Source organism: Homarus americanus, unplaced genomic scaffold (assembly GCF_018991925.1).
Source record: "Homarus americanus isolate GMGI-L3 unplaced genomic scaffold, GMGI_Hamer_2.0 scaffold32583, whole genome shotgun sequence".
NCBI classification, from domain to species: domain Eukaryota; kingdom Metazoa; phylum Arthropoda; class Malacostraca; order Decapoda; family Nephropidae; genus Homarus; species Homarus americanus.
Genome location: NW_024713129.1, coordinates 24290241 through 24315761, shown reverse-complemented (window position 1 = coordinate 24315761; position 25521 = coordinate 24290241). Strand labels below are relative to the sequence as shown.

Genomic DNA, 25521 nt, shown 5'->3' with positions numbered 1-25521 from the left:
GTAAAGTACATATATAAATTTTTAAACAGTTCAAGATCTATGAAAGTATTTTTTATCCCCTGTTAATTGCTAATTCTTGTTTTTTGTATGGTACAGAAAATCCCATTTTGAACATAGATATTGCATCTGTACCATTAAAAAAAGGAGAGATAAAATGGTTTCACAACCCATTGCAACCATCTTCAATTTTAAAATTCTGGTTGAAAATTCAGCTAAACAACAACCATTTTCATCATTGACAGGGCCTAGACTATACACTACACCGAGACAGCAACTTGCCCCATACACCAGGAAAACACTCAACCTTTCATACAAACTTTAATAATACAAGATGTATCAAATGACACAAACCCAGTAACATAAATTTTAATATTTCATTATAAATTTAACAACCATATCAACTTTTGAAGCTTATAGTCGATATAAATGTTTGTTGAATAAAAATCAGTCATATCTGGTACAGGGTATTGTATAACTTTACAAAGCATGTTTTATGTGAAAATACAACCAAGATCATAAAATAACAAAGGATACTTATGTGTCTAAATATTATTTTTTTTATAAAGAACATCTAAAAAATAATAGCACAGTAAGATGAAAGTGTAAACTATAAGTGAGAAACAAAACAATAGAAAAAAGAAATGCTCAAGACAAGAATCTCACTCTGAACATTACTGCCCAAACCACACCATCACAACTACCTGGACTCACTGACAATGGCTAAAAGCACTTTTAAAATTTTCAATCACGTGAAGTATTAAGCATTGTACAAGTGAAAACAAAAGGCAAGTTGTGAATGGCAGTGCAGCCTACCACAGCAGTGCATCTGCAAAGTGCATCTTCTAAGCTCTTATATACAAGTGAGAGACTTAACGATCCTGATAATACAACTACAATTGTGACTCTTCATTGCATTTACTCTACTGCATATATTGCCTTTAACTTCCTCAGTTCCAGCAGCATAAATAACAATTCCATACTTCTCTATGAAAATGCACTGCATGAACACTGGATACATTCTCAGGTTTATCACTGAATTTGCGATGCTTTATAAAAAACTATTGTTACCCTCTGAAGATGCAAGAGTTGTAGCTCATCAGAATAAAATTTACAAATGTTCATTCTCCAAGGCTCACTTACAATAGAGATAATCTGCAAACATATATGTACTAATATATATCTATCTATATAAATACTGTATACATGATTATAACATACACAAACATGCTCAGTAACAGGCATATGTATGTGCACACACATTCAGACACATATCCAAATGTCACAAAAAATATGTTTTTACAGTTGTACATATATATGAGAGCATGCACACACATGCATGCACTCCAAAAATGCAATCACACAGAAAGAATTCTTCAAAACCAGGTAAATCATCATAGGATTTAATTCAATAGTCCATAATTACACTGCATCCTAAGCAGATATGTTGCTGCTATATATCAGATACAATCAATTTCACATATGCAACACAACATAGTGTACTGAAACAATCTACAGGTGTATGGGTTCCTTCCTAGATGCTTATTCTTGGAGAAAACCATGTATATATCACTTCTATTAACCTGCAACACATAAAAAACTGCATCAAGGAAGAGTCAAGTTTTCCTCTTTGCTCTGAAAAAATACTATGCACATCTTTTTCAGAGCAACCCTTAGGGAAATTAAATACTCTTCTAAGGCTGTAAAATAATTATGCCAGTGAATAGAGTCATCAAAGATTACTTACCATAAAGTTCACAAAATCATTTATCTATACATGAGTCAGATACAAGCACACACTGTACTGTACATGTCATTCCTCATATCCACCAATGTGGGTTCTTGTTATACCTTGGGTTGTGGGCGATGACAACAAATAAAAAAAAAGATGAGTTTCACAAAGAGATATTATCAACTCAAAAATTGGTATTTTTCCTGAATTTTTAAGCAAACAGGATTAATCAGTCTTGACAAAGTACCAGTGTGTGTGTATAACATACATCAATCCCTAATTGTAACAATAACCAAACTTTGGAACACACATTTATTCACCTAATTGCCTGCCATACAGTACAGTATACAAACGGGGGTCAAAAATACCCTCTGAACCCTAATTTGTACACATCCCTGCAATCTTCCTACAAACATTCCTCAGACTTACATGCTTCTTTGATTTCTCTATTAACCCTCAGTCTTTCCATTTGCTTCCCATTCTCAACATAATTACCTGATATTTACATGTATTCATGATCCCAAATTCCTTCACTAAGGCTTGCAACTCCTTTGTTTACAACATATCACTGCACAGCACTACAAAAATACTTGGTGTTCTTTTGCATATATTTTCTTTCTGTAGCTCCACACACACATTCATCCAATTATTTACTAGTTGGGTGAACAGGTTAGGAATATCAATTAATTTTCTCAATTTTAATGTGGCTAGTAATTAGGCAAAATAATAATATGCTAAATTAAAGCATTTTATTTTTATTTTTTTTATAAAACTTGTCATAGTATGTTTTAGCAACAACACTAATAAGTTATTTCCCCTAAAATGAAGATTAACTTATCAAGGCTGTCATACACACATCTAGAGGTTTATTACTTAATATTAGTGTTGTCACTATCAACACATACCACCAGCTGATCGGGGCAGCCATGAGTAACAAAGGATCAAAGAATTATTCCATAATCATTTGTATCAACAAAGACATTTAAGGTAATACACCACAGCCTAAACTTTGGATGAAAAAAATATGATGCACATCTTATAACAGACAGACAAATAAAGTTGCAAGTTGCAACACACTTTTTCACAGTCAAAGAAAACTGGAATGTGGATCACCATCACAAACAAGGGAGAAACATTCAGGTACATACATAACCTCTCGATACTCTCATCCATACACTTGGTTCAGTAGTTACGCTGAGCCCCATTTTGTCTAGAATCAGTTTCCAATACATACTTGTTACAGATTGCATAGATCAACTAACTAGACATTCTATAAGCGACACAGCTAACATAAATGATATTAACTGCTACATATAAGTAATTCCCAAATAATACCAATATACAGTACAATATTACACTCCAAGAAAAATTTATGAAATAAGTAACAAAAACAAAAGAACAAACAAAAACATCAACATTTTTAAGGCATGTTGTTGTTGTTGCTGCTGTTGTGGCTACTTGTATACAATACTGTACTTGTTTCCTTTATGCTTATCATTAGAAATATCAAGCGAATAAACACACATGAATAATGAGATACACTAAAACACGAGACGAGCATCTAGACACAGACATCAAAATAAACCAAGCAGAGAAGAAACAACAATCGTAAGACAATCATTCACACATCCTTTTTTTTATCACTCAATTTTCTGCGTCTACTCTTCTGAACTTATTTTATTGGTTATTTTGTCACTGCTAAGCAATGTGCAATCCAGCTCATTATTTCAAGTCATGTAACAGTTTGGCATGAACTTGGCACTGTCTCACAGTGTGGTAACACTATCCAAAGCAAAACTACATGCTGTGCAGTAAGTCCAAGAGTTCTGGATGACAGGTTGTCATGTAATGTGCTATGTAATGTAACTCAACAGATCACCTGAAAATTAGGCCCCTAATTTATTTCATGTGATGATTAAACACCATATTGCTACCTGGAGGGAGGAGTTAGGTTAGGTTGAGTGACTGTTAGGGTATTTAACCATCATGTGAACTCAGTGAGGGTGTTTAATCTTCAGGTGGTCTCTCTCAGCTAATCTAACATTAACCCGGATGGGTAGTTAGGTATGGAGAGACAATTAACTTCAATCTCTCATCACATCACAGAGGAGTAGCATCCTTAAGGCTACAAGATATTTACTGTTTAAACTTCATACACAATAATTTCAGATCACTTTAATACACAGTGCTCTTCCCAGCATCAAGAATACATATTAATTTATGTCTATATTAAGCTCAAAACTGAATAATATCATGTGTTCTATGATGCTTCACAACCAAATAATCTATCAATAAATTATAAGCCATGAAGTATACACACAATGTACAATTTATTGCATATAGGTAGCTTATCTATATCAACACTCATGAAGGTAACATTTCACTTCAATTTTCCTCATCATAATTATTATTTTCCAAATATTAACACTACCATAAAACAAATTACCTAAATCTTTACCAAAAACACAAGAATACTGTTTAATAATCAAACTACAATTACTGTACAGTACAAAGAATTCAATAAATCATTCCAAACCCTAAAACTGAACAACTTAACAACACCAAGCAAACACATTAATGTATCTCAAAATGGCAAAGTTTTGTATAATTACCCTAGTCCACCTTCACCTCACAGCAGTCTAATTATACAGTCACAGCCTGTATAATTGTAATTGATTAAAAAATGGCCAAACTGCATGGCTTTCAACATTCACTTTGTAAGAGTGGATTATGCAGCCAAACATCATCAAAGTTTTAGCATAACAAGAGTATGACATTATGCTATATATCATCTACTGCCATGCAAACATCAACAGCTACCAGGAATAACATAGTGAAGTATTCCCTGCACAGTATATAATGCAAAACCTTTACATTCCCAAAATAAAAATTTTCAGCACCTCAGCACTTGACTGGCAAATGATCCCCAAGGCTGCTGTGGAAATAATAATGAGAATTCCACTAAGAATTATATAGAATTAATGAATCACAAGCCAGCTGAGTGATGCAAAATCTATACAGAACTTATATCACAAATGAAGGAATCATCCTGAAATCCCATTTTATGGCTGAGGCAAACTGCATGGCTTGTGAAATTTAGCCGAGTCCTGGTTTGTAAACTTGAGTTTAGTTTATTACACATCATACAGCAGTCTGGGACTAATTCTTGGCATAGTTACACATCACCATCTCATCAGAACACAGGAAAGTACAGGTAATCCCAGCTGAATAAAAGACATCCATTCCTGGAAAATGCAACTTTCAGTAAAAGCTCTGGCAAACAAATCACAAAAAAAACACATTTCTATACATCTACATATATAACACTCACCAATGATGGTTGTAATACACATAGCACCAGATATGATCTCAGCATTACCATGAAAAGTCCTTACAGTCATCAGAGTGAACCCAATGCAGCATCACTGTCCACTTTTTCACCAACACTGAACCAACAAAAGACCAAAATGAAGATTTTTTTTTCTTATCGAATCTCCAAATTGCACTGTTACTTGTTACACATTAGGAGACATCATGTAGGGGTAGGTACACTAAAGGTTACCCAAAATTATGCATAAAAGGGGAACCATATATAAACAACAAATATGAAGGTACCACTGGGCAGGAGCATTGCTTAGATACTCCACATATCCCACACTCTGCATCACGAAGTAGTGACATGCTAGTAGATGGTGCTATAGCAAAACATGGTGTGACATTAAACAAATCTGGGTTGTAATCTGTCAGTAATATTACAAAGAAACAACACAAACTGGATCAACTTTAAGCAGGGATTACCTGTACACAATAACCTCTCAAAAAGATATTATGCATGATTCTGCTTAATCCCATGGCAGTAAGCTCAGTGTATCCCCCAACCTCTTCTGCAAGAGCACTTCCTATAATGCTATTTCAGCACATGCCAGTAAATTTCTTTGAAAACCAGTCACCCCATAAATATTTTATTTTATTTGTTTACAAAACTGGAATACTAATTGACAACATTCTACATCTCCTTTACTTGACAAGAGTTAGGTTAAGCCTCCTGGCCTAGAGTGACAATGAGTACAAACTAATTAAGTAGTTATCAAAACTGTCACACACACACACACACACACACACACATCCATAACCCTGAGAGATGTAAGGACCATTCCAAGACTTCACAAGTGCCGAGAAGAGGCACTGCCATTACATCCATTTCCTAAAAGGAGTGAAGGAGAACCAACTTCCAATAAGTCATCTGGACATTATAAAGTCTAGACTGGGACTCATTGATACTGGCTCCTGAAACTCCTATTGTAGCCGAGTCAAATAAAGGTCCAGTTGCCTGTAACACTCAGGTCTTATTGCCTCTAAACACCCTGATAGGAACTTGGGTGGGACATAGAAGCATAACTGAAATATGAATTAGTCCCAGTTTGCAGTTCATAACTAATACTGTAGTTAAATTTCATGAGTTGCAAATTGAAAGGTATGGACCACAAATGCTTAGAGAATTTTCCCCTTTCACATGTGTTAATACTGAAGAATGTAGTGTATATTTCAATCCACATTTAAATCCTGTACATTCATTACTCCTTACCTGACTGAGAAGAAATACACTCAGTATATTATTACTGAAATAATATATTCACAGTTTCTCTTCCAATGATTGTCACCTATAATGAGTACAAATACTGGAATTATATTACCGGTACTAATATCTTATACTTTGGGTAAACTGAGTAAATTTTGGCAAAAGTATACTGAAACTACTGTATATTGTTATTGATATTAATTTTGGAAAGGGCAGGGAAGTGATACTGATACAAAACATAAGAGACAATGGTAGTTGTATGGGTGCTACTCTCAGTACCTAATAAACTGGTGAAACAGTCACTAATTTTCTAGTGTCTCAGAATTACGCTTTCATTGGAATCCATATATTGTACAATAGAATCCCAGTTGACAGCTACTGGTTAAAGAGTTTTTTCCGGTTAGTTGAAACTCACTCATAGGATCCCCCAATAAATCCTACAATGCACAGTACTACAGGCTGACCTCACTGAAACAAAGTGCGGATTATTGTAGTTTGCATGGTTGTCATGAGGCAGCATGCGGGTAGGTGAGGCTGCGTAGAGGACGGACAAACAGTTGCTGCGTACATCCCCAGTGTTTATATTCTATGTCAGCGAGTTTAGCCTAATGATAACGTTAATGTGGATTTTGTGAAAGGTGTTGAAACCCAATTAATGTTAATACAGACTACATGTATCATAAAATGGATCATTGTAAATTGGGGATACCTGTATAGTGGTCCCTCGGTTAAGTAACGGTTCGATTAACAAAATTTCGGTTAACAAATTACTTCCCATAAGGATCTTCAATTCGGTTAATGAACAAAACTTCGATTAACGAAATCCTTACGAAAAACACATTTGTTGTGAGCATCAGCTGAACAGCTGATGGGCTAGTCTACCAATTCAGTAATCTGTTCTATGTTTACATTCATTTCCAGTGGAAAAAATATCAAAAAGTTGTGCTCTTAAATATTTTTGCATTTTTTATATTAAAATTATTAGTCATTTTAAAATTTAGTTAACATATTGATAATATATGCAGTACAGGGAACTAGTTTTTTGTGCGCCCATCAGCAGCTTGACTCAGCCACAAGGAATCACTTGGGCTTTGTTGACAGTGGAGTGAACATCTATTTTGTTGGTGTCTTGAATAATTTTGCATTTTTACATTAAAATAATTGGTCATTCTGAAATTTAGTTAACATATTGATAATATATAGCACAGTGCAGTGTTGATCTAAATAAAATAATCTTGAATTACACCTAGTGAACTTAAAATTTTATTGGTGATATGACGGCATCAAGAATGGGTCCACTGAAAAGTGATTTCTCCTCCATCACCACTTTCTTCTCTTCTCCCTTCTCCTCCACCCGCACTTCTAATTCCCATCATCATCATCAACCAGGAGCCTTCTACATACACACCTCAAAGTAAGTGTACTTTACTACATTTTTTTTTTTACTTTGTATGTACTTTTCTGTGAGCTGGAACCAATTACCCAATATCCCACCGAAAAAATGGATTCGGTTAACGAACGACTCTGTGGAACGAATTGTGTTCGTTAACCGAGGGACCACTGTATTATCTTGCCAGAATTGTGTTCTCATATGCTGTCCCATTTTAGTGTAAACCTAACCACAGATGAAACTCTTGTTACTTTGAATTATTTTTTTCTAATTTCCCAGTGTTTACCAATTATATCATAAACAGTCATGACAATAAAAGCAAAAAATGTCTAATCATCATATCAGAAACATAATCAAGCTGTACGATCAACCAGAATATTAGCTGTATTTTAGTCTGTATGTGCCAAAGTAATTCTTAAAAACAAAACTATGGAGATTTCAAATGAAGTGTACTGTACTGTACCATGAGGATACTGTACATATATTGTAGAAAACCAAGAAATAACTCTCAAATTACACAGACAGCAAGACTTTGCACACCAGTTTGATCAATTATGGAAATTAAGTAATGAATTATTTAACCTCAGTAAATAAATGTGAAAAAAACATACTACAATAGTTGGAAATGACTAACAGAAAAATTATCATAATTTAACACTATAGTATTTAAATTTTTAGTTTTAAATGATTGTTAGGTAAAGTACAGAATTTAATTTGTTATTTCCTTTTAAGAGAAGAGCAATTACATAAGGCAGAAAACAGTTAATTTTTCATTCAGTTTCATTAATTCCTTATCTCCTCGGTGTCATCATGCTGTGGTGTGTGTTAATGTGCTATAGCACTGTACTCCTCTCTCTCCTGGAGAATACAGGTACTGTATATGGAAAAAGGTGGAAATACCCCAAGCTCTTAAAGACTCCTCCATTGACAATATTTATATGAACAAGGCAGAGTGGTCAGACTGTGGCAACTACCGTGGGATCTCGCTGCTGTCCGTAGTTGGCAAGATTATTGCCCGAGTCCTCCTAAACAGACTTCTTCTTGAGGCGGAAAACTTCCTCCCAGAATCTCAATGTAGTTTTAGACCATCACGTGGCACCACTGACATGATCTTTGCTGCCCACCAGATACAGGAAAAGTGTAGAGAACAGCGTCGTGACCTGTACATGGCCTTCATTGACTTAACCAAGGCCTTCGACTCTGTCAACAAGGAAACCCTCTGGTGGACCCTCAGCTGTTTTGGCTGCCCACCAAAATTCATCACCATTGTAAGGCAACTTCACGATGGCATGAACGGCAGCGTCCTGCACAATGGCACCCAGTCTGAGTTCTTCCCCATCCAAACAGGGGTAAAACAAGGGTGTGTACCGGCAACAACCTTCTTTTCCATTTTCTTGGTTGCCTTCCTTATTTGTGCTAGTGCCAATTTAGCCGGTGGGGTGTATATCCAGTACCAAATGAAAGGTCTTTTCAACATAAGATGACTCCAGGCAGGATCAAAGGTGTCAGCAGCTTCCATTACTGAACTTCAGTGTGCAAATGACCTCACCCTTGTTGCTCACACTGAACACGACCTACAGGAGATCATGAACACCTATGCAGATGCGTATGAACACTTCTGCCTTCAGGTGAATGTACGTAAGACTCGGATTCTCTTTCCGCCTGCCCCTGGTTCAGCCACACCCCCACCATCCATCCAGCTTAACGGTACTACCCTGGAATGTTCCAGCTTTGGGAATTTTTTTCTAAGGAGCACATTTTCTGGAAAATTCCGAGAAATTTTCCCGATACTCGGAAAAATCTTGAGATGGAGGAGCTTTTTTCCGGGTTTGAGAGGAAAATCAGGCGCATTTTCTGGAAAAAATGCAAAAAAAAAAAAAAAAAAAATTCTGGTACCCTTAAAATTCCGTTCTGGTACCCTTAAAATTCCGGAGAACGGGGATATTTTACAGGGTTCAAGAGATGATGTACTGGGCAATTTCTGGAATTTACGAGAAAATTTTTCTGTTACCTGGAAACTTCCAGAAAATTCGGCTTTGAGAGTAGTCGTCTCGTTACCCAGAAATCTCTCATTCCCGGAAGTGCTCTGCATTAATTGTTCTGGCTAACAGAGATATCACTCTTGCCACACGTGATGATACAGTACACCTTCTTATAAAATATTAGTATCACTGTAAGGAATACTTTAGTAATAAACAGGATATACAGTACACATAAAGGCATCCCCTGCGTTACGGAATCTCTGGTTACGGAATTTTGAAATTATGACAAAAATTTCGGGCTACAGAAAAAAAACTTGTTCTTACGGAATTTGGGTTAATTAAAAATAAATTTAAACCCAAATGTTTACTCAAATTGTAAAAATTATTTAATGTGGATTCTCTGTGACAACCACAAGGTGGCTGGAAAGCCATTCACCTCCCGAGTTGCCAGAAACCAACAATAATGGTACTGCTCAGTTAGAATTCTTTCCCCCAGCTTGTCTTCAGTTATGCATCTGTGTTCAGGACTGTACGAGAACAGGTATTCGTCCTTATGGAATTATGGTCAATTTATTGAGATTTTCAAAAGAAAAAATTGCAATATTGAACAAGTAATTTTACCGAAATTATAAAATTCATTTTGTGTGGATTCTGGTGGTAGCTAATAGCAGCCACAACAATGGTGCTGCCTATACTGAATTCTTTCACCAGTTTGTGTTCAATTATGCATGTGTTACTGTGTACCCTTATTCAAGATGAGTGGGAAAAGACCATCAAATTCAAGTGAAAGATTCCATAAAAGAATTGTTGAACAACAAATATGATGTTTTAATGAGGTAATGAGGTAACTCCCAGTAACTCTGATCCCACAACCTCACCTCACCACCTCCTGCAGCACTCAACATTGTTTCTGGTAAGTAAAATTCGAGTGTTTTGTGCATTTACTATAATGTTCCATCATGAGTGACTCATTGCGTGTGGTTAAAACCATCTAATTTCATACATATATGTGCTTGTGTCACGTTTTGGGGAAAAATGGTTTCATGTTACGGAATTTCGCATTGCGGAAAGATTTTCAGAAATGGAACTCTTACGTAAACCCCCCCAGGGGATGCCTGTATGTAATTAAGTTGACTTACAGTATAACTAAGACTTGCTCTTTACTCCTTCACTAGACACTGGCAGGAAAAGAATTAATCAAAGAATTGTAGAGCAAACAATCATAAGCAACTGTCATAATGTTGGTCAATCATTACACAAGACACAATAATAAGCTAGAACTCCGTCATAAAAAGGTTCTTTACTTTTTACCTCCACCTTCTTCACTGTGAACAAAAAAGCATCCTTCAAGGGACTAGAGATAAATTTCAGCCAATTATGCCTAACCATCCTCTAGTGTTCCACCTACACCCATACAGACACTAGCCACATCCTGTGATACACAAACTTAATATACCCATATGAACCTAAGAACAGGTAAAATCTATTAAACATCATCCAAGTACAGTGCTCCATATGTGCTGACATATAAGCATTACAATACTGTATTGTGCTGATACAGTGAGTTCTGCTATAACGCGTGTTTTGATAACGCGAATTTGCTCTAACGCGATTTATGAATTAGGAACGATATTTGTATAACGCGAACGCTTGTTTGCTATAACGCGATTTTTGCTTACTATTTCTCCAATTTTGTGGTATTAACTGTGAATATGGTAAAGAAGAATATCTCCAAGAAGCGTTCTGGTGATAGAATTCCCGGTGATGATCGTAAAAGAAAGGATATAACACTTGAAGAGAAGCTCGATGTTATCAACCTCAAAATCACCCTTCTCCCCCATCAAGTTACATTCATATTTTGTCAAGGTAAAGTATTACATTTACTGTATGATTTCATTATTAAATATGAATGTAACATTTATTTAGACTGTGCTATCCTTTGTGTTAGGCTAACTACTAAATTTTTTCGATTTCGAGTAATCTGCACCTAACCCTATTTTCTCCATAAGCCCTGTTATTTCTATTACACGATTTTCTATAACACGATATTTTACAAGAACACAATTATCGCGTTATAGCAGAACTACCTGTATGTAACTATGTAATCCATTCTAATGGCTTAACTTGATGAATACTGTGAGTATCTCCTATCAATTTAGGTAATATATTTTACCCCATCTCTCACTCTAATAAAGTGAGTAAGTTTAGACTGGTGCCTTAATAAATTCAGATTCAACACAGTACAAAATTAAGAAAAAAAGGACTATAATTTTGAACAGTTATTCACAAGTGGTCAGTGACAAAATAAAAATTTTGAAGCAAAGAAACTGAGGGTACTAACCTTGCTTGTGATGGACTTTCAGAAGGCTATGAGTTTTAAATTACATTATCAACCTAATCCTCACTCTCAAACAAGGCTGATGGTCAAGAGTCTTCTGTACCTGACATTTTAATGAATGATGTACAGTACAGTACAGTACTCCTATCATTGTAATAATACACATACATCACTATCATAATAAATTGTAATAAATCAGAATACAGAGATACTACTTAACTGAAATCTTAATACTTGTTATAGTTACTGTGCATAGAATATTTGCAATAAAAAGCCCTAATAGCAATCTCTTCAGCAGGCTAAATGAGGCACAGGGCAACAAAGTGGCCAGCTTCCTCCACATAATGATAAACAAGATGGCACACAAAGTCATCTGGCACCAACAACTGACTCTAGGTCTTCTGGTTAAACTGTGCTGGCCTCTAAACATAAAGTATGTCATTTTAGTAAATGCAGTACATAAAAGATATAGAGTACAGTAAATTTTGGTGGCACAATACACGATGCATTATGGGATACCAAAGTGTGTCTTTCATATGAAACTTTGCAAGTTCAGCTCATCATAACAATACAAAACTCACTCACAATCAGTTCTTCACCATTTATTATTCTATTTTACTTATATGCTTCATGAAAATTATTCAGATCAGAGATATACTAAAAGAAAAAAAAAATTATATCACTTAAGATTAGAATTACTGTCACCAAAACAGAGTAATGAGGAAAAAACTCTGATCTTCTGCTACCTCAAGACAACAATGATGAATAGCAAGGGTGTTTGCTTGTACTAATGCCAATGTTTTAATACTTTATAAAAGTCATGAATCTGCCTGTTGAAAATGATTCAAACTCATGTTACTCCCAAACAGCAGATTAGGCTGAGACATAAATGAATTCCCAGGAGCACTAAAAAAAAAAAAAAAAATTAGCACACAAGACAGACTCAGTTTGTACTCATGTTTGATTACACTTGCTAGGGACATGTAAACAAATATGATTCCATTTACTGAACCCCAGTACAGTATTGCATAGAAAAAAAGATGTGCTCAACTATTACCAGACTTTGTATAATTATACGTACACAATATAAGATAAAAAAAACCTCTTTACTGAGTAATAATCAGGAATCACCACAAGCAAGAATCAAATTAACAGCAGCATCCAGTGAGGTACATTGTGACGTGGCACATAAACAAAATGACACAATCGGTCATGTGTTTATTACCTGATAAATTAAGATGACAGCTCATACCTGGTAAACACTGGTGCCATTAGTAATAATTTTCACTCATCATAAATAAATCTACAAAATTTAATAAACTCAAAATTTTATTGACATGAGAACTTTTGAAATATGAAGGAAAACAACTGTATACTGAGGTGTGAAAACTTCAAGCATGGTTAAATGAATATCAAGTGTTATACAGGAGGCCAATATGTTTAAACCCTTGTGGTGATTCCTGACACTCTGTGCCAAGGTGGTAATATAATAAACAAATCATCTAATTCTCCACATTATCCAACCATATACCTGTTTAAAGTTCTGTTTAAATTTATTAATGGCTCAACCTGTGCATCAATGTGTAATGCCCTTTATTTACAATAATGGCAACACAACAATAAAACTCTCCCCATTCTTGCATATGCATATCAAATGAACAATGGTATAAAAACACAGATTTTTTTGTACTCACCTTGAGTACTGCTCAACTTGCAGTATTTCACACAATCTTATCTACTAAAAAGTAAATAAATATACATTTTTCAGTGGTATTTTACTTGGACGATTTATAAAAAAGAAAAAGAATATATATACTGTATTATACTGTACTGTATCAGATAAAATGGGTCATACAGTACTTGCAGTGTGTAACCTAATAATGGCCAATAAATAATAGATAAATACAAGTTTTTCTGTGGTATTATAATCAAGTGACTTCACACATTACAAAGAGTTTGCAAATGGTTTATAAATAGCATAAAGTGAGCTGATGTTTAGAACAAATGCTCAAAGCAAATGATAGTGCTACACTGTCCCATGTGGTTGACAAATCGAATTTTGGGCAAAGGCCATGTGGTCAAGGGAAATTCAACACTGAATCATAATCATACATTTTCTTTAAGTTACTGCACACATTTTAATGTTTATAAAATGAAAAAGTATCTAGGGGTTCAAATTCAACACGAAAGTTAAAAGCTGTTCTATATTGTCAACCTCAGACTTTCTCCTCCAAACTTGGCCTTCAATAATAATCAGATTTTTATTACCCCCACCAACAAATGGATCAATACATTTATTGCTACAACCTGGTCATCACACAAGTGCCTCACTGCACTTACCTCAAGAATCTAGAAACTCCAGCCATGTGGCACTAAGATAAACTAACTCAAAATACAAGCTTTCTCAAATTCTTTATACAATAACTGTCACTTTTCATTTACTCACAAACTTCAAAATTCTGAATTCACTATCACTTAACAACTTGTTTAAGTTCCATTAATGAGACCAACATGTGTATTATCATTGGCATCCATAGTGGTAGATGGCAAGGGTGGATGTAACAGCTGAGCATATTGTAGGAGAACTTCCCTGAGTGATCGCCACAGCTGAGGTGTGCCACTGCTGCTTGCCCCACCGACTTCCACAAGATGAGGGTATAGACCAATCAGCTGTGTCCAGGTCATGCTGTCCACTGAAATAATTAGTAAGTTTCAAGCTTAAATGGAGAGCAAGATTAGTCAGAAAGAAAAAAAATTAATTTGCAGTTTCTCGCTAGAATCATCCATTGAAAAAGAAATTGGGAGTTGAGTATATTATAAATGAGCTCTTTTCACTCTTACTAGACTGAATTTAATATGCTTACTCACTCAGTCATTGGTCTAAGACCCAGGAGGCGACATCAGTTGCTAGGAGTAATCTAAATAATGAATAAACCGTTAAAAATAGGTATATAGAAGCAAAAACTTTTCCCTCATGGACAGTTGTGGGAGGAGGTTGGATGAACATGTGTTGACCACACAAGCTAATGCACACTTCAACTTTCTTCTGGGTTGGCTACACTACACTTTCAGGTTTCAATCCCTATTTATTTCTGGCCACACCTACTGAGCAGGAGTTCTCACTCTTCCCTTCTGAGAATAAACTTTATCTCTACAATAATATTACCATTAGCAGGAATCCCTGATCCACGGAACTCTCTAATAGGCAGAACTGAAATTGGGCAGAAAATTTTCTGGGAAAACTCTCTCCATTCTGAATCTGCAAACGAGTTTCTGAGGATACAAATCAGATACATTTTCCTGAAAAAAATTCAGAGATGGAGCCGAGAAAATCTCTACAAGCCTCTCCGTTCTGGGCCTGGGAATAAGTTTTCTGGGAGTCCCGAGAACATGCTCCAACGCATCTCATGTGCCAGGCACATGGGTGACCTAGCTATTTGGATGCTTTTTTCATATTTTGCTGCTAGTGTAGAAGGTGGCTCCTTCACTAGCTGCAATTTTTGTATAAAATTTGTGTTGTGCAGTATTGTACATTGCTGTACCAGGACACAATCAGCCAAGAATACAGTATAAAAGCAGTGCTAAGAAATATAGTCATTACAGTTATGTATTCTGTACTGTACATTCAGTAAATGGGAAACATTGGAGCACCTTAGCTTTTGTCTTTATTCAAGACATATTCAAGTCATGAGACCCACTAATTCTCCACCCCAACAATGCATCAGAAGGTCAGTAATATAAGACCACTAATTCCACCCCACTTCCACTGTAAATGAGAGAAGAGTTTACAGTATATACAATGGGTCAACTGTGAAAGTGACCAGCGTGGGCGCCTGATTTGTTTGTTATTGTTTGGTGGTTGGTTGACACTCTTCTAAAATTCACCTAAAATCCAGTTATGAATCTATTTAAGCCCTAGAACAAGGAGTGCTAAATGTGCATTATGCACCACTACTGGTTGTTACATTAAATTAAATTAAATTAGATGTGGTAAAGAAATTTGAAAAAGGACAGTGAGCTGCTGGTTTGTAGCCTATAACTGTAGGTACGAACAATTTGTGGGTCGGATATTGTGAGGTCAGTTATTTGAGGGTAAGTTAAACAAGGGTTTACTGTACTGTAATTTGACTTCAAAATAAAAGACAAGCCTCATCACACCAAAATCCTTTTCCTTGACCACTCACCCCATCCTTCCATAAAGGTGGGGTGAATAGGGGACTGGCATTTACCAGTTTGCTGTTAATTATTCATTATTATATTCTCGTATGATAAGCCTCTTGTGTTGTATGTTTACTCATAAATAATATATTAAATACTGTAATAGAAAAACATATACAGTATTACCCCGCCTAACGCGGTTTCACTTAGCGCGTTTTACCGTATACGCGGTGCCTTGCCAGAGCTGAACTTTCACTTAACACGGATTTTTTCATCATATACGCGGTGAGTGTCCGGCTCGAGACGCTATTTTTAGATTTGCCCCACGCGCCACCCGCCCGCCTGCGCTCATCTCCTCTCCCTCCTCCTCCCTCCGCTTGGGCAAGCGGCGCGGTAAGGTTGCGCAGTGTGTGTCTTTGTTGCGTTATCACTGACGTCATATGATGTATCAGACTGTGATTGGCCATGCATCCCTACCCCCCTCTGCTGCTAGCTGTAATTGGCTTAAAGTATTATGACGTGACCACCCCGGGGAGGGAGGGAGGGAGGGAGGGAGGAAAGACGATGCTTGAGCTAGCCGCGGCAGTTTCATCCCTCAAGGCCACACCGTGTAAACGCGCATCCATTGTTCCGTAAAATGGCTTCCGCCGGACCACCACCGCCACCAGAGAGAGACCTTTCCTTACCTGGACCCAGCGGCACTAAGCCAAAGAAGACACGATGTTCCTTAAGCTACGAGGTGAAGTACCAAATTGTTCAAGATTTGGAGAAAGGAACACGGCAAGTTGATCTCGCGCGCCAGCATGGCGTCAACGAATCTACGATTCGCACGATCAAGAAGGATGCAGCCAAGATCAAAGAGCAAATGAAAATCACAAAGTCTGCAGGTGCTTCATCTATCATATATTGCCAGAACAGGGTGCTGGCAAAAGTGGAAAATTTGCTGGCGAGTTATTTGATTCGTCAGGCGCGACGCAACATGGCGGTGGACACGCGCTCAGTGCAGGAGTACGCACGTGAGCTATACGCAGCAGTGTCACGTAAGCTGGGAATTGCAGAGCCCAAACCCTTCAATGCTTCCTCTGGTTGGCTGCATAGGTTTAAGAAGAGGAACAAGATCACCAACATCAACATTGGTGGTGAGGAAGCGAGTGCTGACCGTGTGGCGGCTAGAGATTTTCCTCCGTTCTTACGTGAGATTATGGAGGAAGGACAGTACACTGACGACCAGGTGTTTAACATGGACGAATCTGGTCTTTTCTGGAAAAAGCTACCTTCCAAGACCTTCGTTGTCCAGTCTGCCAGCAAGGTAAGGGGTCGGAAGTTGCAGAAGGAACGCATCACCGTCCTGTTTACCACCAATGCCTCCGGTACCTGTAAACCAAAGTTATCGGTGATTCACACAGCCCGCAAGCCGCACGCCTACAAGAATATGGACATGAACAAGCTTAATGTCCACTGGCTAACCGCACGTAAGGCGTGGATGTCCTCTTCTCTGTCCCTCTTCTGGTTTGACAACTGTTTTGTTCGCGACGTGAAGAAATTCTGCGAGCAACAGAATGTTTCATTCAATATTTTGTTGCTCCTTGACAACGCACCTGGACACTCGCCCCTACTTATGGATCATCACCCCAACGTAAAAGTGGTCTTCCTTCCTCCCAACACTACGTCATTAATCCAGCCCATGGACCAGGAGTTGATCTGCAATGTGAAAGCTGCGTACTCTGCAAAGAAGTTCAAGCTCCTGAACGACTCTACCAACACCAAGGATGAGTTGCGTAAGCTGGGTGACACCGACAGCGAGAGCAAAAGCGACGAGGACAAGGAACAAGAGGTGGTGACTCAAGAACTTCTCGTCAAACAATTTTGGAAGAAGTTTAACGTTAAACAAGCTGTAGACTTCTTGGTGGAGGCATGGGATCTGCTGACTATTGCTACGATTCGTCACGCATGGAGACATGTGTTGCATGGCATACCAGGTGAGAGGAGGAGTGAACCTGTGACTGGTGAGGTTCAGACTGTTGCAGTAGCAGTGGACCTTGCCAGAGAAGCTGCGCTCAATATTACAGCTGAAGGCTTCTCCGAGACCACCAACGAAGACATCCTGGAGGTGATCAGAGATCCTGAATTGAATGCCGACGAGATGTTGGAAGAAGAACACGCCAGTGAAGAGGAGGAAGAAGGTGCGTCATTCTCCGAAGAACCTAGTTTAAGTCATAGTGATATTAAGTGTGCCATAGAGTTTGCAGAGAAAATGAAGTCCGTCCTTTCCCGCGACAATGACGATGACCGCTATGAAGTCTTCCATACCCGGCTGGTGCAGGCTATGGAGCCGTACATCACGGAGTATCATGACAACATAAACACCAGCCGTCAAAAAAGCATAACCGAGTTCTTCGCCCGCAACCCACCACAGCCAGCCCAAGCCAGTGATAGTGACAGTGAAGTTGACTTTGAGGGATTTGTCAGGGAAGCCCTGACAACTGTAAGTGACAGTGATGGTGATTCACCTAGTAATGGTGATTCACCTGAGGGCCAGTAATCTGCCCTCTGCCTCGGAACCAGCCTCCATCCCCGTATGCCGACCCATCTCTTCTACTACCGTAAGTGTTCCACCTAACTTTTAGTTTCTCTAACGTAACCTTTATTTTTCCTATGTTAACCTTTATTTTTCCTAACCTAACCTCTTCTATATTACTTGTTTTTTCATACCATCATAAAGTTAAGATAAAATTTTTACTACAACATAGTTATGTGTCGTCAAAAAGTGGAGTTTGGGGGTCGGGCTGGTTTCTATTGGAATTAATCCCATATGTTCTGTTGTTCACTTAACGCGGATTTCACTTAACACGGGACCCTCTGGGTTCTATTGACCACGTTAAGTGGGGTACAACTGTATACTGTATTTGCCGGCATATAAGAAGCATTTAAAAAAAAATAATGTATAAAAAAATTACCCTGCGTCTAAAGCACCTGTATTATGGATGAGTGGCCGAGCGCCGTAGGTGCCTAGCTAGGTAGTCTGGGACGAGCAGTAGTCCACTAAACACAAAAATTGTGTTACTTATAATATTACTTGTAATAAAATACTGAAAGACAAGCCAAATTATCACAATCTATTATCACAAACTTACAGCAAATTTGCCGAAGACTTACTGGGTAAATAATGGCTTACATTGGCTTAACGGCAGAGGGAAGCTCACAACATCTCACTGTATTGTACCTCCTTCCTCAGCATACGTAACCCACACCAGATACATGCCTTACATTATTTAACGACTGTGTTGCCTTTAAGAAACATTTGTTTATTATCTAAATGAAAAATGCCCGGAGAAAGTTTAAAGAAATGTTAAGAGAAAGTTCAGCCGCCAGTCAGCCATTTGCAGCGAGTCGGTGACGCCAAAACAATAGCGATGGTGCTACACCCTGGTGGCAGGTTGCGGCAACAAAAAACATCACAGCCAAAATACAAGTTTCACATCCTGTCGGTAATTCTCTTGATCAAAATATAAACAAGCCACACAGCTGCTCTGATCAGAGGTAGAGTTGGGTTATTCCCCTAACACATTTTATTTTAATTTCCTACAGAGTAAAAACCCATGGCTCAAAAGCAACGAAGGCATTGCTATGACATAAAGTACTAAAATTGTTTTTTCCACAAAATATCCTTATGCAATGGTGCATCTTATATGCCGGCAAATATGGTATGATTTGTAATATAACTTCAAAATAAAAGAACACGCTGTATCAGAAGATATTCTCTACCCTGATCACTCTTCCCTTCCAGCCGACTGCCATCAAGGCCAGGTTTTGACCTGAATATTATTGATTCATTATTATTATATTCTACTATGATAAGCAAGCCAAAAAAAAATCATTATGAGAGATGCCATTTGTTATGTCCACAGATGGCTGTATTTCTCCAGTAACAAAACAGAACAGGCTTTTGGGCAGGGGACATCAACATAGTGCAGGCAAAAACAAACAAATGTTCAAAGTACACCTCGTGCATGTGTTGAGAGAACTGCTGAATCTAAAAATTTTCCTTTCGCCCACAGAAATTTCCACTAACCCGTAATTGTTTTCAAAATGTGTGGGGATATCTTTTAAAACTCTTAATGGCAGAAACAGTGGCCAAAGCATCAGCCAGCCCTTTAGCCAGAGGGGCTGGCTGAGGGGAGGAATGACGACTCAAAACTTCAACACTGGTGAATAAGTCTCAATTTATGCTTACATTCCTTAATTAAAGCTTATTATGCTTGCTTTAGATGGGGGGTTTTGGGAGGAGGTGGGTCCCTAAACTCCTGAATTTGTTATATTCTTATGGGATTTATTGCTTTGAAAACTGTTGATTCCCTGCCCATTGACTTTTCGAAGCCCGCATATGCATCGGTTATCGAGGTATACCTGTACCTCTATTTCTATCTCTTTTATAAGTTTAGCGGCATATATTCATAATTTGCAGCCAAGTGGCGGTTACCACAGTGTTTTATACATAACAAATCATATAAGTTATGGAAATATCATTTCACTGTTCTGATGTGACTTACAAATAAAGAAAATATAATATAATACTATAAAAAAGGAAAAGTGATTGGTGGGAAGTGAATTCTAAATGGAAGAGATGGGAGGCAGAGCAGTTCAGGTGGATGGACCGAATGAAAAATTCCCTCTCTCCGTTCCAGGAAGCTCCGTCACCCAGTGATCCAGTTAAAATGACAGTACACTATGCAATTTCACCATAATTCACATATTGTTTAGGTTCATTTGGTTGCAAGATAATACAACATTATCGTAAAACAAAATAAATTTTCGCCAAAAAAATTTCACACGCAACCCTAATTAAATAATTGTGTCATACAGGGGGGTATTAAATTCCCAGAGCTTAGTTTAGATAGAGTGGACAGCTGACCAGCAAGCCAGTCCGCGTCTATGCCTGCCTAAAAGTTGGTATAATGGTGTCACCCAGAGGAGGACTATGAGAAGGGAAGGCGCTATTTATATAATACAGTAAGATCTTGTATTTCGCGAGTAATATAGACTGGAAAAATTGTGCCAAATTGAAATTTGCCAAATGCAAATACATAAACTAATGGTAAAAATAACAATATAGACTGGCTACTCTACATCAACCTCTGATTTTCCCATTTATAACCTCCAAAGGATACAATTTCTGCCTTTATTGACCTGATTGTGCTTTCTGGAAAACCAGTAATCTTTCATATCTCACTAGTTTTTAGGCCTTCCTCAAGTAACTTAATCACATGCTGCTTATCCTGCATTGAGTACTTGGCAAACTTAACTCCCTTATGATAGTCCTGCTTCTCCTTTTCCTTATTTGGCTGCTAAGATGGGTCTGTCCCACCCCCACCAGCACCAGTAGGACCCCAGTAGAGGTAGAGGCCATTATCTTGACTCGACAGGTGGTAACACCACCCAAAAAAGCACACAATAGCAGCCCGGGCGGTCGCTAGGATGGCGCGGGCTACAACGCGATAGTTGCTTTCTTGTAAACCTCTTTTACGTTCACCACCGACAATTCGATCACCAGAGTGCTTCTTGGAAACATTCTTCTTACCTTGCCTTTCCGTATTCATCGCAAACACAACAAAATTGGAGAAAACAGCAAAAATCACGGAGCAATCGACAGAAACCGCGTGATTCAACTGATCACGTGATGTAAACAGAGAGCGCTGGTGTAAGCCGTTATTAGTCCTTACTGCAAAACATTCTTTTAACTTATTCTTTTCATACAGTATTTATGGGTAACAACTAAATTTGCAAAAAAAGAAAAAAATTTACAGAGTACCTCTTAAAAAAAAACACTTCACAAACGAAAGACACGAATCAATTGAACATGTGATGTCGAACGTGAACTGTAAACATTGCATAACACCGTGCCACGCCTAAAACGTTGAGGATGGAATCGCGCTATAGCCAACATTCGTATGCAGAAGTTCTCATTTAACAAACAGCGTTCCCCTATTCATCAATCGAATCACAACCACTTCGCGTTGACAAAACACGCGTTGTAACAGAAATGACTAACTGGTATAAGGGCTGTGACGTCATTCAAGACGGTGGCCAGCGTTCAGCTGGCTGGATCTCGCAAAACTCACGATATTTTACGCCAAATATAAAACTTGGTTACATTAGGTAGTGCTCGCGATATTAAAAAACGCAATATGAAATCGCGCAAAATATGAGATCTTACTTGTTATATATTACTGTACAAATAATTGTATAAAGAAATAATTTATATTATTATAGCAACAAATGTATTTATTTACTTTAAATGTTGATTGTTTATATGTAGACTCACTGTAGGGAGGTGGATTTATATGGAAACTCACTGTAAAGGGAGCATGATATAAACATGGGATTTAGAAGACTGTGCCTCAATCTCTCCTACATAAATAGCCTTAAGAAATGAAGACACCACATTACTGTACAAATTAACTTTTTGTATACTATCTACAAGTATGTGTTACTGTATTTCTTATGTATTATGAACAATATTTAGTGTTTATTAGTGCAGTTTTGGAACAGTTTATGTATTTTTTGGCCTCTAGAACCTAATTAAGTATTTCCATTTAAATCAGTTAAACTATAATTCGTGATTTGATAATTCCCGATATTTTTTGGGACCTAACCCACAAATTATCGCAACTCCACTATATCACTTCCTACTTTTAGTTACCTTCGGCTTCTCAAATTGCTTTATATAGAGCAGCTGGCCGAAAATGAAGGAGAGGAAATCACATTTCATGGCTTAACCCTACATTAGGTGGCTTGGGAATCCTGCTTCCTGCCATGGGATAGTCTTGAAGTATGACGTAAATGAAAGGTAACCAAGGCTTGATAGACTAATTAAGACAACCTAGACAAAACATGAAGTGTGGTGTAGCTTTTGTGATGTCACATTCTCATACAACCTCCCCACTTTTTTGTCCAAGAGAGAAAAACCTTTGTTTCTAAATACCCCTTTTTGGGGCTGTAATTCCATAAATAGAGGTTTACTATTCAAGAAGAATACATGGTAGTACAAGACACTAAAGTCGGGTCTTATGGGTCGTTGATCAATGGCTGTGAAGTCATTATCATTGAGCTGCCAAGTTCAGGGGTTAAACATAAATTGCTATTTCAACATTAATTCCCCATTTACCAAGTTCAAATTTTCTGCCAAACACATACAGTACAGTAGAGTAAATCAATGGTAATTTTATCTGGTTGCAAAATAATATTTTTTACCAATTGTCTTTATATTGCAAGTGAACACACAAGGATTTACCTTTCTCCACTGGTGCCTTCTTGAGGGAGGATAGCAGAGTTGCTATGGCTTTCAATACAAAACTTATCTCAGCTACTCTGTGCCTGAAATAGAAAAATTCATATTTAGTCTAAGGTAAGTAATGTCTAACAACAGCAAAAAAGAATTACAAGTGCAGTACTATACATGATATATCCGTTAGCCGAAACATTGGGTGCAGAGCACTTCAGATATATATACAGTGGTCCCTCCGTTAACGAACGCCTAAGTTAACGAAATTTCAGTTAACGAATTACCTTCCATAAGAATCTTCAATTCGGTTAATTAAAAAAAATTTGATTAACGAAATCCTTATGAAAATCACATTTTGTTTTGAACATCAGCTGATAAGCTGAAGAAGTACTCAGCCAATTCAGTGAACTCTTCTATGTTTACATTCAAACTAATCACTATCTTATAAGAATTCCAGCAATGCAAATTAAATTCACCCCAGTCACTTCTATTAAATTTTATAAGCAAAAAACAAAAACCCACTAAAAGAAAAAAATAAACTAACAATTAAATACTTCACACCACAGGCGCCAACTGTCAAACATGTCACTGTCACCCCTCCCTCCCTACCCCCCCACCTTCCTGAGAAACGTTTGGGAAAAAGACTAGGTTTACAGGTTTAAAAATAAATAATACCTCAGACTAAAGTTAGGATAATATAATTGGCATTACTGAAATCCTTGCAAGACAAGGAATATTTTGAATATAAACTTCATATATTTTGCACAAAAGATACAATTTTTGCTCTCCCTAACAAAATTCTTAAATTATATCTAAAATTTGTATGTCTAATGCAAATTTTAGCTTGTTTATATTTAAATTAATCACCATCTTACAAGAATTCCAGCAATGTAAATTATATTCTGGCCAGGTAATTTCTATGAATTTTATGAGCTAAAAACAAATATCTTCAGTCAATAAACAAATTATACTTCATTAGACACTATCTATCAATCAAAATGCCCCACCTCCTGCCCCCCCCTCTTCCCAAGCTCGCTGGCTCTCCTCCCTCCCTGAGAAATGTTTGGGTGAAAACACTAGGCTTTTAGGTTTAGTAATAAATAATATGTCAGACAATAGTTAGGATAATATAAATGACATTAATGGATTCCTTGTAAGACGGGGAATAATTTGAATATAAAAGTCATATATTTTGCACAAAAGGTAAAATTTTTCCTCTCTAATAAAATTCATAAATTAGATCTAAAATTTGTATGTCTAATGCAAATTTTAGCTTGTTTATATTCAAATGAATCACTATATATATATATATATATATATATATATATATATATATATATATATATATATATATATATATATATATATATATATATATATATATATATATATATATATATATATATATATATATATACACAGTCAACCCTCACTTTACGCGGTTAATGTAACCCACAGGGTACCGCGGAAAGTGAGAAACGCGTAAAGTGAATAACATAACATATGGGATTAAATGAAATAGAGACCAGCTGACCCCCAAACTCCACTTTTTCCAACACAATACCTATGTTCTAGTAAAAATAACATCTTAATTTTATGATGGTACATGCACACAATTAATACTTAAGAGAAATAGAGAAATACAGTCGCCAAGTTAATGTCCATTCAAATAATGGACACGACTCCCTCCCCCTCTTCTCACACTACACTGCTGGCTCTTCCCTCTGAGAAATTTTGGGGGGAAAACCAGGTACAGTATTACCCCGCCTAACGCGGTTTCACTTAACGCGTTTTATCATATACGCGGTGCCTCGCCAGAGCTGAACTTTCACTTAACACGGATTTTTTCCACATATACACGGTGAGTGTCCGGCTCGAGACACTATTTTTAGATTTGCGCCACCCGCCACCCTGCCTGACTGCCTGTTTTAGCTCATAAAATTCATACAAATTACCCGGCCAGAATATAATTTACATTGCTGGAATTCTTATAATTTGGTGATCATTTTGAATATAAACATCATATATTTTGCATTAGACATACAAATTTTAGATAAAATTTT

General features: G+C 37.1%; 1 protein-coding gene across 1 annotated transcript in view; it reads right to left on the bottom strand.

The window, feature by feature from the left end:
- Positions 1-13923: 13923 nt before the first annotated feature.
- Positions 13924-25521, bottom strand: part of LOC121869551 (protein MON2 homolog) — a gene marked incomplete in the record, with an annotated part of 157970 nt that continues 146372 nt past the window's right edge. Inside the window, 2 exon segments of the mRNA XM_042370941.1 lie at positions 13924-14711; positions 23468-23550. Coding sequence (XP_042226875.1) covers positions 14506-14711; positions 23468-23550 — 289 coding nt within the window.